Source organism: Ranitomeya imitator, chromosome 7, assembly GCF_032444005.1.
Source record: "Ranitomeya imitator isolate aRanImi1 chromosome 7, aRanImi1.pri, whole genome shotgun sequence".
Classification (NCBI taxonomy): Eukaryota; Metazoa; Chordata; class Amphibia; order Anura; family Dendrobatidae; genus Ranitomeya; species Ranitomeya imitator.
Window position 1 is genome coordinate 119,331,939 of NC_091288.1, and position 15,477 is coordinate 119,347,415.

A 15,477-nucleotide genomic window follows, 5' to 3' on the forward strand; every position below is an offset into this window, starting at 1 on the left:
GTATCTTGAATCTTTTGTACATTTACAACGAGATTATCCATTGAGGAGCACAGAGCCTGAATATCCATGTCCACAGCTGTGTCCTGAAGCACTCTAATGTCTAGGGGAAAAAAAAGACTGAAGACAGAGCTAAGAAAAAAAAATGATGTCAGGATTTCTTTTTTCCCTCTATTGGGAATCATTGGTGTGGCTCCTTGTACTGTTATGGCTGGCAATCAGGCAACACAGCGTGCAGTAATCAGCGCACATACAGAGATCTGGCAATAACCAAAAACAATAGGACGAGCTCTGAGACGTGGAATCTCTGTAGACTGCAGTACCTGATCTATCCTCACACAACTATAAGCAGCAGTGGATTGCGCCTATCACTACCTATGCAACTCGGCACTGCCTGAGGAGCTGACTAGCCTGAAGATAGAAATACAAGCCTGACTTACCTCAGAGAAATACCCCAAAGGAATAGGCAGCCCCCCACATATAATGACTGTTAGCAAGATGAAAAGACAAACGTAGGAATGAAATAGATTCAGCAAAGTGAGGCCCGATATTCTAGACAGAGCGAGGATAGCAAAGAGAACTATGCAGTCTACAAAAAACCCTAAAACGAAAACCACGCAAAGGGGCAAAAAGACCCACCGTGCCGAACTAACAGCACGGCGGTGCACCCCTTTGCTTCTCAGAGCTTCCAGCAAAAGTTAATAGCAAGCTGGACAGAAAAAACAGAAAACAAACTAGAAGCACTTATCTAGCAGAGCAGCAGGCCCAAGGAAAGATGCAGTAGCTCAGATCCAACACTGGAACATTGACAAGGAGCAAGGAAGACAGACTCAGGTGGAGCTAAATAGCAAGGCAGCCAACGAGCTCACCAAAACACCTGAGGGAGGAAGCCCAGAGACTGCAATACCACTTGTGACCACAGAAGTGAACTCAGCCACAGAATTCACAACACAGATGTCAGCGCTCTACGTCATAGCCATGCCCCATCACCTGATCGGGACGGAGCCGCGGCTCAGCGCTAAGCGCCTCTGCAGCACCCTCTGCCGTCACCGCGTGAACGCCGCCAGCGCTAGTAACCTAGGAGACGTCAAAGCATAAGCATGCAGCCATTGTATATCGTAGAACTGCATATATAGAGAGACCCATTCAGTTAGATATAAACATCATACAACTATTAGCCTGACCATAGCCCCATAAATTCTTAGTAATCCAGTGCATCCACATTAGACAGACTCAGAAAGTATATCAAACCCCAATAGAACCAAATGCACACATATATAGTGAAAAATGGTTAAATTGATGGGACAGTCGGAATAAAGTTCAAACAATAATTGTTAAAGCAGTGTAACCTGTATATTGTATTGCGATGTGCAAAAAAAGCACTCCATCCAAATTTAATCTCCCATTGTATAATTCACCAACTGTCTCAACCATTGTCCATCTGTAAAAAGACAAAATTTAAAACATTAATGAACATATAAAGAAAATGGTATTAAAAACAAAAGCGATGCCGTCCAGAGGGGGGGGAAAACAAAACAGGTATCTCTAATTATTATAGGATTTAATTTATTTCGGGGTACATATATGTGGGTTAAACTCTAGATTCAAACCCCTAGGTTGTAGCGTACCCAATGTGTAAATCCAACTCATCTCCTTAGCTTTAAGTATCCCTATCCTGTCACCTCCCCTTCTCAGAGTAGGAACACTATCGATGACTCTGAATCTCAACTGATTCACGAGATGTTTATTATCCAGGAAGTGTTTCGGGACCGGTAATTCTGTGAGGCCCGTTCTGATAGTACTTTTATGTTTCCCTTTACGGGTCCTCGCTTCAGTAGTTGTCTCCCCGACATAAAGACATAAACCAGTCCGCAGGGACAGGTAATCATATAGATGACATAGCTAGACGCACAAGTATATCTCTCTTTAATTTCTTACCAGTGTGCGGATGACAAAAAGAATCTCCTTTGAGTAAATTATTGCAGCAGGCGCAACTAAGGCATGGGAAATTCTCAAGCCTAGGTGCGCTCAAAGTCTGCTGATATGATACCTTGGATGTGCCAAAATCGGATTTTACTAATTTGTCACCTAAATTTTTACCCCTCCTATAGGACATTAGCGGAGTAGATCTAAAACCAGGGATTTGGGGTAAACCCCGTTGTAACAGGGTCCAATGCTTTTTAATCACTCCACTGATCTTATTACTTACTGGATTATAAGTGGAAACAAACGGAATCCTTTCACTGACACGTTTATTGGAAGACTTATTTCTAACACTTTCTCTTGAGGAATTAAGAGCCCTATTCTTAAACTCATTAACATTTCTAGCAGGGTATCCTCTTTCAACAAATTTTGTCTTTTTACAGATGGACAATGGTTGAGACAGTTGGTGAATTATACAATGGGAGATTAAATTTGGATGGAGTGCTTTTTTTGCACATCGCAATACAATATACAGGTTACACTGCTTTAACAATTATTGTTTGAACTTTATTCCGACTGTCCCATCAATTTAACCATTTTTCACTATATATGTGTGCATTTGGTTCTATTGGGGTTTGATATACTTTCTGAGTCTGTCTAATGTGAATGCACTGGATTACTAAGAATTTATGGGGCTATGGTCAGGCTAATAGTTGTATGATGTTTATATCTAACTGAATGGGTCTCTCTATATATGCAGTTCTACGATATACAATGGCTGCATGTTTATGCTTTGACGTCTCCTAGGTTACTAGCGCTGGCGGCGTTCACGCGGTGACGGCAGAGGGTGCTGCAGAGGCGCTTAGCGCTGAGCCGCGGCTCCGTCCCGATCAGGTGATGGGGCATGGCTATGACGTAGAGCGCTGACATCTGCACTCCACAGCCGATGCCCGCGTCTGCTGCTCGATGCGATGAGGGATAGCCACGGGTTAACGCAAGTATACCATTTCTAATAGAGCCTATTTGATTGGAGACACCACGTTAGATACAATGTATTAAAGAGCCTGATTGGCCGAACTTTGGATATGGCGCCACAAGCAATGAGTGGACAGAAGGACACAGGAAGTGCTGTGTGAAAGATTTCTATTGGCGTTTCATCACCATGGAAACGAATATACAGTGTATATCCGCACTGGAACTAGAAGAGACACAACGTGTGTTTACGCTGTTATGTGAGAATAAATGCACACTTGTATATGGCGATTATTTGGTTTTATGGTGTATATATTTGCATATATGTCTACATCCCCTTTTGTGATTGTTTTTATTATTTGTATATATTATATGGTTAAGGGGGCGGGTACTTGATAGTGATTGGCTCCCTGCGTGGTGTCCACACTATTTAAGATGGCCCCAAACACTCTGGTGTATGCTTGAAAAAGACCGATTGTACGGTCGAAACGTTGCTGTTGGCTGTTTTTATTATGGCTGAAATAAAGATTATTGGACCTTAAACACCCGTCTGGAGCGCTGTCCTTCTACTTTGGAGTCTATGCTATATCCAGGAGGGGTTCCCTGGACGTGGAACGAGCGCCCCATGTGAGTGAGTGCTGTCAGCCTTCTTTTTGTTCTATATAGAGAATGAACTTCAATCCAATATTGCAGCCAGCATGCAGCCAGCGGGTAAGGAAAAGGTGAATCAAACACCCGAAAACTCCACCCATATGACCCAAAACCAGTCCCGCCAAATTCAGGTGACCGATTCCCTTTAAGTATTTTTATGTGACATATCTTTGTGATTTAAGGGCATGAAAGTTTAAAGTTGGAAAATTGCGAAATTTTCCCCAAATTTCCATTTTTTCACAAATAAACCCAAGTCATATCAAAGAAATTTTACCACTATCATGAAGTACAATATGTCACGAGAAAACAATGTCAGAATCACCAGGATCCGTTGAAGCGTTTCAGAGTCATAACCTCATAAGGGGACAGTGGTCAGAATTAGGGATGGGCGAACCCGAACTGTAAAGTTCGGGACCGTACTGAACACATAATGTTTGGTCACATGTCCCAAACACGTTTCCATGGGACACCCGTGTTACAGTTCGGGTCCAGTTTGGGCTGTAAAAAAAAGCAGAAAATTAATAGTAAACATTATAGTAATACTTACCTGTCCAGCGACACGTCCTCCTGTCCCGCTGTCTCCCAGCCGCTTTGCTTCCAGGATCGCTTATTACCTTCTGCCGGTATTCGCTGCACTCGGCAGTCTTCGGCTTTTTCTGGCAGTGTTTTGTGGGGATGTCACCGCACGAACACTGCCGGAAAAAGCCGAAGACTGCCGAGTGCAGTGAATACTGTCGGTAGTTAATCAACGTCCCCGGAGGCAGAGCGGCAGGGAGACAGCGGGACGAGAGGACGCGTCGCTGTACAGGTAAGTATAATTATAATGTTTATTATTAATTTTCTGCTTTTTTTTACAGCTCACCCTCCCCATCCCATATATGTAAAGTCCGAGTTCAGGGTTCGGACGAAAGTTCGTGTCATCTCTGTCCCCGAACAAAAACAAATCCAGAAAATCACCTTGTAATATTTATTTTTCAAATTATGGTGGGAAATAAGTATTTGGTCATTAACAAAAGTTTATCACAATATTTTGTTATATATCCTTTGTTGGCAATGACAGAGGTCAAAAGTCTTCTGTAAGTCTTCACAGGATTGGCATACACTGTTCGTGGCATGTTGGCCCACTTCTCCATGCAGATCTCCTCTAGAGTAGTGATGTTTTTGGCCTGTCCCTGGGCAACATGGACTTTCAACTCCCTCCAAAGGTTTTCTATGGGGTTGAGATGTGGAGATTGGATCAGCCACTCCAGGGCTTTCATATGCTACTTATGAAGCCACTTCTTCATTACCCTGGTGGTGTGCTTGTGATCATTATCATGCTGAAAGACCCATCCACGTTTCATCTTCAATGCTCTTGCTGATGGAAGGAGGTTTGCACTCAAAATCTCACGATACATGACCCCAGTCATTTTTTCATGTACACGGATCAGTCGTCTTGGTCCCTTTGCAGAGAAACCATCCCAAAGCATGATGTTGCCACCCCCATGCTCCACAGTAGGGTATGGTGTTCTTTGGATGCAGCTCATCATTCTCTCCCCTCCAAGCACAGTGAGTTTTGTTTCTACCAAACAGTTCTACTTTGGTTTCATCAGACCATATGACATTGTCCCAATACTCTTTTGGATAATCCAAATGCTCTATAGAAAACTTCAGATGGGCCCGAACATATACTGACTTAAGTAGTGGGACACGTCTGGCACTGCAGGATCTGCCTCCCTGGCAGCATAGTGTGTTACTGATGTTAGCCTTTGTTATGGTGGCCCCAGCTCTATGCAGGTCATTCATTAGGTTCCCCCGTGTGGTTCTGGGATTTTTTCTCACCATTCTTGTGATCACTTGACCCCACGGGGTGAGATCTTCCATGGACCCAAGATCGAAGGAGATTATCAGTGGTCTTGTATGTTTTCTATTTTCTTATTATTGCTCCCACAGTTGATTTCATCACACCAAGCTGCTTGCATATGGCAGATTCAGTCTTCCCAGCCTAGTGCAGGGCTACAATTTTGTTTCTGGTGTCCTTCGACATTAACGGCTTTTCTTCTATCTATCTGTGCAATATAAGTACATATATATGTGTGTTACTGATCATTGCTTTCTCCCCCACCACTACCATTATTGCCCTCTCTGTCACCCCCATCATTGCCCTCTCCTCCACTGAATAACACACAGACACACACAGCACCATTCACCTATCTGCATGTACCCTGCAGCACTACACACACACACACACCGCCACTCATCTCTACACACACACACAGCACCTCTCACCTCTCCGCACACTTTCCTACAGCATCACCGTCGCCTGCAGCTTACTCTCTCTGGCACAGCGGCCGCAGCGCTGAATGATGATGTCATCCAGCCATGCCGCTGACTGCTACCTACAAAGCAGAGCTGCAGGTATCTGTCCCTGCCCTCCAAACATGAGGGCGATCTGGCCAGGGGCCCCCTGGAGCTTGATTGCCCTCATTATTAGCTGCCCTGCAGGGGTCCCCCTCCACCTCTGGGCCAGGTGTAGGAGCACATGCGGTATGTCCGCTCCTGCAGCACATGAATAACCGTCTTTTTAAAGAACAGCGGTGCATAAAAAATGGACAGCACTCGCATGCTACAAGTGCTGTGCGTTTTTTTCTCGTCTCCATTGACTTGCATTGGCGAGTCTCATCCGAGATACGCAGCAAATCGCAGCATGCTGCAATTTTTTCTCAGTCCCATTTCAGCTCAGAAAAAAATCACAGATGAGATGTAACTCATTGACTAACCTTCATGAGACTGCAATCCGATTTTTTATCGGATTGCACTCGTCCGTTTATCTCGCATATGGGTATGAGCCCTAAAAATGAAAGTCCCAAAGATGGACTAAATAGAAAAGTTAAAAAACAAGCTAAAATGTTTGTGAAAATATAAAAAAAAATCACCAAATAATAAAATAACAGTATATATATATATATATATATATATATATATATATATATATATATATATTGCACCCATAAATAAGTGTTGTTATGTAAAAAAAAAAAAAGCTAAAAAAAGTACATGTTCGGTATTGTTGCATCCGGAACAACTCGACCAATATAACTGTTACACTAACTTTCAGTGAACACAAAAAAAAGGAAACGAGGCAAATAGCTATGGTTTTTCATTATACCACATAAACAAAAGTTGAATAAAACTCGATAAAAAGATTAATTTAAATAAAACTGGGATAGCTGAAACGTCATCTCGTCCCACAAAAGACAAGCCGCAATACAGCTCCATCAGCTGATAAATAAAAAAGTTATAGCTCTCAGAATAAAGCAATGCAAAATAATTATTTTTTTCTATAAAATAGTTTTTATTGTGTAAAAGCGCCAAAACTCATGGGGAGAAAATAAACTTTATTTTCCCTGCAACATTAGGTTTCATCATGGGGACATCCTGGTTCAGTCACAGTTATGAGAATACAGAGCGGTGGCTGTAACCTGACTGACATCTGGCCCAAATGAAAGGTGGACAAGGTAAGGCAACAATCAGCAGATACACACAAAGATTAGTTAATGGAATATGAATATTTACTAACCAGTTTCTAAAGCAAATGAAAGGATTGTAGGTATACAGTGTTAAAGTAACAAATACAATGACAGCAGTTACTCTCAATAACACTGACTAAAAGTATGTACAGGTACACTTGCACAGTTATATTGTTATATGCTAGCATAATACAATGCAATTAACCCTTTCTAGGCATGAATCAATAAAATGACAGTATTGTGCGATTACAACAGCTCCGCTGTATACAGATGCTTCTCACAAGATTAGAATATCATCAAAAAGTTATTTTTTTTTCAGTTCTTCAATACAAAATAGGAAACTCATATATTATATGGAGTCATTACAAAAAGAGTAATCTATCTCAAGTGTTTATTTCTGTTAATATTGATGATTACAGCTTACAGCCAATGAAAACCCAAAGTCATTATCTCAGTAAATTAGAATACTCCATAAGACAAGCTTGAAAAATTATTTCAAAATCTGAATTTTTGGCCTACTGAATTGCATGTTTAGTAAGTACACTCAATACTTGGTTGAGGCTCCTTTTGCATCAATTTACTGCATCAATGCAGTGTGGCATGGAGGCGATCAGACTGTGGCACTGCTGAGGTGTTATGGAAGCCCAGGTTGCTTTGATAGCAGCCCTCAGCTCATCTGCATTGTTTGGTCTGGTGTCTCTCACCTTCCTCTTGACAATACCCCATAGATTTTTTATGGGGTTGGGGTCAGGTGAGTTTGCTGGCCAATCAAACACAGTGATACTGTTGTTTTTAAACCAGGTATTGGTACTTTTGGCAGTGTGGACAATTTCCATCTCCAAATAGCTTGTTGGCAGACCAAAGCATGAAGTGCTATAAAATTTCCTGGTAGATGACTGTGCTGACACTGGTCTTGATAAAACACAGTGGACCTACACTAGCAGATGACATGGCTCTCCAAACCATCACTGATTATGGAACTGCACGCAAGACCTCAAACAGCTTGGATTGTGTGCCTCTCCACTCTTCCTCCAGACTCTGGGACCTTGATTTCCAATTGAAATGCAAGATTTACTTTAATCTGAAAACAACACCTTGGACCACTGAGCAACAGTCCAGTACTTTTTCTCCTTGGCCCATGTTAGATGCTTCTGGCGTTGTCTATTGGTCATGATTGGCTTTACACAAGGAATACAACACTTGTAGCCCATGTTCTGGATACATCTGTGTGTGGTGGCTCTTGAAGCAATGACTCCAGCAGCAGTCCACTCCTTGTGAATCTCCCTAAAATTTTTGAATGACCTTTTCTTAACAATCCTTTCAAGGCTGTGGTTATCCTGGTTGCTTGTGCACCTTTTTCTACCACACTTTTTCCTTCCAATCAACTTTCCATTACTATGCTTGGATACAGCACTCTGTGAACAGCCAGCTTCTTTAGAATTAAGATTTTGTGGCCTACCCTTCTTGTGGAGTAAATTTATTTTTGTTATTCAGTACAAAAAGTGAAACTCATATTTTATATAGAGTCATTAGAAACAGAGTATTCACGGTGGAAAATGAAATGCTAGGTGAAATCCCAAGAAACAATGAAAACTCTATATTAAGGGTCACCAATCTAACCCAAGAAGAGGTGCGAAACCGGCTAAATAAGATTAAAATAGATAAATCTCCGGGTCCGGATGGCATACACCCACGAGTACTAAGAGAACTAAGTAATGTAATAGATAAACCATTATTTCTTATTTTTAGTGACTCTATAGCGACAGGGTCTGTTCCGCAGGACTGGCGCATAGCAAATGTGGTGCCAATATTCAAAAAGGGCTCTAAAAGTGAACCTGGAAATTATAGGCCAGTAAGTCTAACCTCTATTGTTGGTAAAATATTTGAAGGGTTTCTGAGGGATGTTATTCTGGATTATCTCAATGAGAATAACTGTTTAACTCCATATCAGCATGGGTTTATGAGAAATCGCTCCTGTCAAACCAATCTAATCAGTTTTTATGAAGAGGTAAGCTATAGGCTGGACCACGGTGAGTCATTGGACGTGGTATATCTCGATTTTTCCAAAGCGTTTGATACCGTGCCGCACAAGAGGTTGGTACACAAAATGAGAATGCTTGGTCTGGGGGAAAATGTGTGTAAATGGGTTAGTAACTGGCTTAGTGATAGAAAGCAGAGGGTGGTTATAAATGGTATAGTCTCTAACTGGGTCGCTGTGACCAGTGGGGTACCGCAGGGGTCAGTATTGGGACCTGTTCTCTTCAACATATTCATTAATGATCTGGTAGAAGGTTTACACAGTAAAATATCGATATTTGCAGATGATACAAAACTATGTAAAGCAGTTAATACAAGAGAAGATAGTATTCTGCTACAGATGGATCTGGATAAGTTGGAAACTTGGGCTGAAAGGTGGCAGATGAGGTTTAACAATGATAAATGTAAGGTTATACACATGGGAAGAGGGAATCAATATCACCATTACACACTGAACGGGAAACCACTGGGTAAATCTGACAGGGAGAAGGACTTGGGGATCCTAGTTAATGATAAACTTACCTGGAGCAGCCAGTGCCAGGCAGCAGCTGCCAAGGCAAACAGGATCATGGGGTGCATTAAAAGAGGTCTGGATACACATGATGAGAGCATTATACTGCCTCTGTACAAATCCCTAGTTAGACCGCACATGGAGTACTGTGTCCAGTTTTGGGCACCGGTGCTCAGGAAGGATATAATGGAACTAGAGAGAGTACAAAGGAGGGCAACAAAATTAATAAAGGGGATGGGAGAACTACAATACCCAGATAGATTAGCGAAATTAGGATTATTTAGTCTAGAAAAAAGACGACTGAGGGGCGATCTAATAACCATGTATAAGTATATAAGGGGACAATACAAATATCTCGCTGAGGATCTGTTTATACCAAGGAAGGTGACGGGCACAAGGGGGCATTCTTTGCGTCTGGAGGAGAGAAGGTTTTTCCACCAACATAGAAGAGGATTCTTTACTGTTAGGGCAGTGAGAATCTGGAATTGCTTGCCTGAGGAGGTGGTGATGGCGAACTCAGTCGAGGGGTTCAAGAGAGGCCTGGATGTCTTCCTGGAGCAGAACAATATTGTATCATACAATTATTAGGTTCTGTAGAAGGACGTAGATCTGGGTATTTATTATAATGGAATATAGGCTGAACTGGATGGACAAATGTCTTTTTTCGGCCTTACTAACTATGTTACTATGTTACTATGTTACTAGAGTGATCTATTTCATGTGTTTATTTCTGTTAATGTTGATGATTATGGCCTACAGCCAATGAAAACCTAAAAGTCATTATCTCAGTAAATTAGAATAATAAACAAAAAACACCTGCAAAGGATTCCTAAAGGTACCGTCACACTAGACGATTTTACAACGAGAACGACAACGATCCGACCAAAATAAGATCGCTGGAACGTCGCTGTTTAGGTCGCTGCAGAGATGCCAAACACACCAACCTACGAACGATGCTGGAGCGATACAGTGACGTAACAGCGACTCACAGATCGTCCTCGCTAGTCGTTTGCTCAGTGTCACACAGCAAGAGTGTAACGATCTAACGATGCAGACGTAGCCAGATAGGTGTGTTTTATGCACAGGGAGACACCCAGGATGTGACGTTGCGGCGTCCCGGAATATAAACCGCAACTCTACAGCGATTGATTCATATTGTTGGAGCGCTGTGTCTTCACGGTCTTCTGCCTTTCCAGCGTCCTGTTCGGAACGATCCTTCGCCAGCTACGATCCTCTTCTCCCGTGGACGTTCTGTCTAGAACGTATTCTACTGCAGGCGTCTTCATCGTTTCTTTTCTTGCTCATCAACGGTATGAAATGTCTTTCAGTTGTTTGTTTCTTTTGTGTATAGTTATGGCTATTCAATAATCTTTATCTATGTATATGGTGTAATGATGGATAAAACACCTCCGGCAGCCATCTTGTGCATCTGGCAAGCAGACGCACAAGATGGAGGCATTACTATGCGGTTTGCAAACTCAGTTGCGCTGTCTGCCAATTTTGCACACACCATATGGAAAGGTAAACTAGCTGTCTGCCAATTTTGCACACACTATATGGAAAGGTTAACTAATTCTCTTGTGTCTGCCTTGGCTGGCCCTGGCGTGCTCCGCTAGTAAATAAAACAGCACACAACTTAAAGGAACGAAATTTTTTTTTTTTTAGAAACTGAACTGATTTTTTTTTTTTTTCAACAAAACACTAAAATTACATCTGTCAAGAAAAACAGAAAAAAAAACATTTTTAACGCCCGCGCGCCAAAAGGTGTCGCAGCGTGCGTCCATGTTGCTGCACTTGATGCTGCAGCAGCACTACTGTGCGCTCCAAGAGCGCTACTGTCCGCTCCAGTCCCTCTTGTTTGGCCAGCAGCTCTCTCACAGTGTCCGGTTCTGTAGATAGAAGATAGAATAAAAGTCATTTTTTTTTGTCCTGTCCCAGAGGTCTTTTTTTTTTTTTTTTGGTTGCATTTTATTAGTCGCTTTCAAATGTGACATCCCACCGATAACCCCTCCCACTGTCTGTATACTTACGGAGAAGGGACGCCTGTTGTCCATCACTGGAGCTGCTGACCACCCATCCCCTGTCTCGGGCCAGAGTTCCCGGAGCTAAAAGGAATCAAAATCATATCTGTTTAACAATTGAACTCGCTGTGGGGAACCGCTCGCAGTTTATCGTCACTTACGAATGCTCGCCTCTGGGGAGAATGATGCCGAGCCGGGGGAGGAAGATGGGTAGCGGAAGGGCGGAGTAGTGGCCTGTGGTGGGGTTACTGCATCTGTAATGTATACAATATTTCAGCTCACCTCTTATGTCCCATATGCCGTTATAATTTTGAAATGAATGATGGATAACTTACGTGACGGTCCAGCTTGTGGGCTGCTGCTGCTGCTGCTGGAAGATGTGGGGGAGGATAGTATCCTCTGTAGCCGGCGGCGTCTCTCTACACAAAAATAAAAGAAACACCATGTTTAGACAACAAAAGTACAGAGCTGTAGACATCACAATAAAACTAGACAATATTGACAGCAAAAGTTAGGAGCCTGAAATGAATGATGGATAACTTACGTGACGGTCCAGCTTGTGGGCTGCTGCTGGCCGCTGTGGTGGAGGTCAGTGCCCTCTGGTGCCGGCGGCGTCTTTCTACACAAAAATATAAAAAAAAGAAATCGCCATGTTTAGACAACAAAAGTACAGAGCTGTAGACATCACAATAAAACTAGACAACATTGACAGCAAAAGTTAGGAGCCTATCGAAATTCGGCAGCATCTGTAATGTATTCTATATTTCTGCTCCCCTGTAAAGTCCCATATGCAGTTATAAAATTGAAATGAATGATGGATAACTTACGTGACGGTCCAGGCTGTGGCCTGCTGCTGGCCGCTGTGGTGGAGGCCAGTGCCCTCTGGTGCCGGCGGCGTCTCTCTACACAAAAAAATAAAAAAAAGAAATCGCCATGTTTAGACAACAAAAGTACAGAGCTGTAGAAAAAAAAAAAAAAGAGGCCATTTGCGGGAAGGAGTAAAAATCAATTTTGACAAGCTAAATGTAATTACATATATAGAACATAGGAAGCACCTCACGGCAGTGCACGTCTCCTGTTTCCCCCTACTGGCAGTGCGAGCAGGGTTGCCAACCTCCACGTAATGATTTCAGGACAATCGGGATTACAATTGCGGACATCCGTATAAATTAAATATGGGGGGTGGAGATTATGGAATTCATGACCTGACCAATTTTTACGCGACAACGCATTTTTGCGCTTGGACATTATAGAAATTTGAAAAGAAAATATTAATTTTTTGTCCTCGTAAGTCCCGGACAAGTTGGCAACCACGGGCACGAGTATCCCATTTCCCCCCGCTCGGTACCGTGCGTCTTCCAATTCCACCATTCTGATACTTGCCTTGCTTTGCCTCCGCTCGCAAGTGTGCCAGATGGAGTGGCTGCTTATAGCGCAGGTCGGCCCACTTCTTGCGCAGTTGCAGCGCACTGCGCCGGATGCTGAACCTGCTCTCCATCATTTCTGCAATGCGGCCCAGCACTGCATTCTTGTGCAAATTTGGGTGGGCAGGCCGGCTCCTCCGTCCCTCATAGTCGAGGGCATCCATCTTGTCCACAAAAAAACGCACCTCGGCCTGCCCCAGAGGAGCACAGCGCTGTCTCGCCGCCATTTTCTAAAGATAGACGCTGTACGGCACCGCCTAACCACGCCCAGAGGAGGTCCTAGCTGCGGCGCGATCGGCATCGCTATAGCGTCTCTGATTATGCACAGCGTCGCGTTTGTGACGCCGGCTCCAGACATCCTTTTTTTTTTGGGCGTTCCCGTTACCAACTCACAGCGTTTATTGTCTTGCTTTCAGTTTTGTAGTAGCTTGTATCGTAATTTTGGGATGTTAATGAGGTGCGGCTGTAGTGTTAAACGCTGCTTATTACACATGTAAATATAAATTTCCATTAAATCCTATGTTCACATTTCTGTAGAACAGGGCAGCGTCTGAGATGCAACGCTGAACAGATATGTGAGCACATGCCCAACGCCGTTTTTTGTGACCCATGCATTAACTTTTCCATGGTTTTAGGGTCAGAAAAAAAAACATCATGCATCGTCCTCTGTGTCCTGACGCATGATTCACAAAACGATAGGGCAACACATGTTATTTCAGGCCCCTAGGTAAAATATAGTGGCACATGCATTGCCGTGGCTGCACCGAACAAAACGCTAATGTCAACTTTGCCTTCTAACCAAAAAAAAAAAGATGTGTGAACACTATTTAACAGTATTGGTTGTCTTGTGTCACTTTAGCAAATCATATGTAATAATTATTTTTTATTGTGCTTTTTCAGGTTGCCATGTCTCTTTCGGATGTACCTGCGATTGTAGCGGCTGCATTGCTGTTAGAAGCTCAGAACCAGCTGGAGGCTGAAGCGCGAAACAATCGTGCAAAGCGACAGCGCCGCATGTGGACCAGACAGTGGCTGCAGAAGAGGAATCAATTGTCCCACATGGGCCTAATCAGGGAACTGAAGGAGAACAACCCGCATGATTTCAAGAACTACCTGAGAATGTCCGAGGATTCATTTAATTTCCTACTTGAAGCTGTGGAACCTTATATTAGGCGGCAAAATACAAGGATGCGAGCTGCTGTCCCTGTGGATGAGAGACTGGCTGTTACGCTCCGGTTCCTGGCGACTGGAAGGTCTATGCAAGACTTGCATTACTGCGCTGCGATTTCCCGAACCCTACTCAGCGTCATAATTCCGGAGACATGTAAAGCAATTATCTCTGCTTTACACCAAAATTACATGCCTTTCCCGGAGACCCCGGATGATTGGAAAGAGATTTCAAGGGGATTTCATGAGCAATGGCAGTTCCCTAATTGCGGGGGTGCCTTGGATGGGAAACATGTCCGCATCACCCAACCAACACACTCCGGCTCCTTTTATTATAACTATAAGGGTTATTTCAGCGTAATTCTGATGGCCCTCGTTAATGCGAACTACGAATTTGTAAGTGTGTCTGTAGGGATTAACGGGAGATTATCTGATGGCGGAGTTTTGGAGCTAACCGATTTTGGGGACCGCTTGAAAGAAAACAAACTGGCCTTGCCTCCCAACAGTGACACTACTGAAAACATGAACTTTGTGTTTGTCGGAGATGAGGCGTTCCCACTGCATCCCAACCTTTTGAAGCCATTCTCCCAGAAAACTCTGACACCTGAGCGGCGCATATTTAATTACCGGCTTTCGAGAGCTAGACGCGTTGTGGAGAATGCGTTTGGAATCATGGCAAACCGATTTCGTGTTTTCCACACTGCAATGAACATGAAACTATCGTCTATAGACTCTGTGGTTCTTGCTTGTTGCGTCCTCCACAACTTTTTGCGCCGCCGTGATGCCACTGCATACAGCCCTCCACAGTATGTAGACTCTGTTGACCCTGCAAACGGGGATATAACCCAGGGAGAATGGCGTCTAGATGAGCACAGGGTTTCTGGCCTGGAAAGTCTGGGATCCGGAAGGAACAATGATGACGCGACAAATTGCAGGGAAAAATACTGTGACTTTTTCAATGGTCCAGGGGCTGTCTCATGGCAGCACCAACAATTGTAGCGCAACTGTAGGCATATCTTTTACCATTTATTATGGATTACATTTGTTTTTGTTCATCCGCTCTCGTGTACCATTCTTTTTAGAACCCAACCAATTTCTTTGTCAAGTAACAATGTCAACATAACGATATATTGATTTATGTACATTGTCTTGTTCTTTTTATTCCATTCCAATTAAAATATTGAACTATGAAAATACTCTACTTCTGTATTAAACATATGAACCATGGGAATCAACAACCTCTTCTGCCCTAGCGCTTTCATGAT

At 43.1% G+C, this 15,477-nt stretch overlaps 2 protein-coding genes and 1 long non-coding RNA gene across 15 annotated transcripts in view; 2 read left to right on the forward strand and 1 right to left on the reverse strand.

The window, feature by feature from the left end:
* Positions 1–15,477, forward strand: part of GULP1 (GULP PTB domain containing engulfment adaptor 1) — a 1,948,673-nt gene that overhangs the window by 483,813 nt on the left and 1,449,383 nt on the right. For 5 of the 13 annotated variants that reach the window (XR_011314670.1, XR_011314673.1, XM_069733778.1 and 2 more), the window contains exon 3: positions 6,942–7,040. The exons of the other annotated variants lie outside the window; for them this stretch is intronic. The gene's annotated coding sequence lies outside the window, so the exon portion shown is untranslated. The remainder of the gene's footprint in view (positions 1–6,941; positions 7,041–15,477) is intronic. 13 annotated transcript variants of the gene reach the window in all.
* LOC138644875 (uncharacterized) lies at positions 10,795–15,406 on the forward strand. Its single transcript, XM_069733785.1, has 2 exons — positions 10,795–10,910; positions 13,946–15,406. Exon 2 carries the CDS (start codon positions 13,952–13,954, stop codon positions 15,209–15,211), a length of 1,260 nt encoding a protein of 419 aa, XP_069589886.1. The 5' UTR covers positions 10,795–10,910; positions 13,946–13,951; the 3' UTR covers positions 15,212–15,406.
* On the reverse strand, positions 11,590–12,446 carry LOC138645889 (uncharacterized). Its single transcript, XR_011314796.1, has 3 exons — positions 11,957–12,446; positions 11,783–11,875; positions 11,590–11,705 (listed from the first exon to the last, which is right to left on the reverse strand). It is a non-coding gene; the product is annotated as an uncharacterized lncRNA (long non-coding RNA).

Excerpts from the sequence above, each read along its gene's own strand:
- LOC138644875 (XM_069733785.1), top strand. The coding sequence starts at position 13,952 with ATGTCTCTTTCGGATGTACCTGCGATTGTAGCGGCTGCATTGCTGTTA.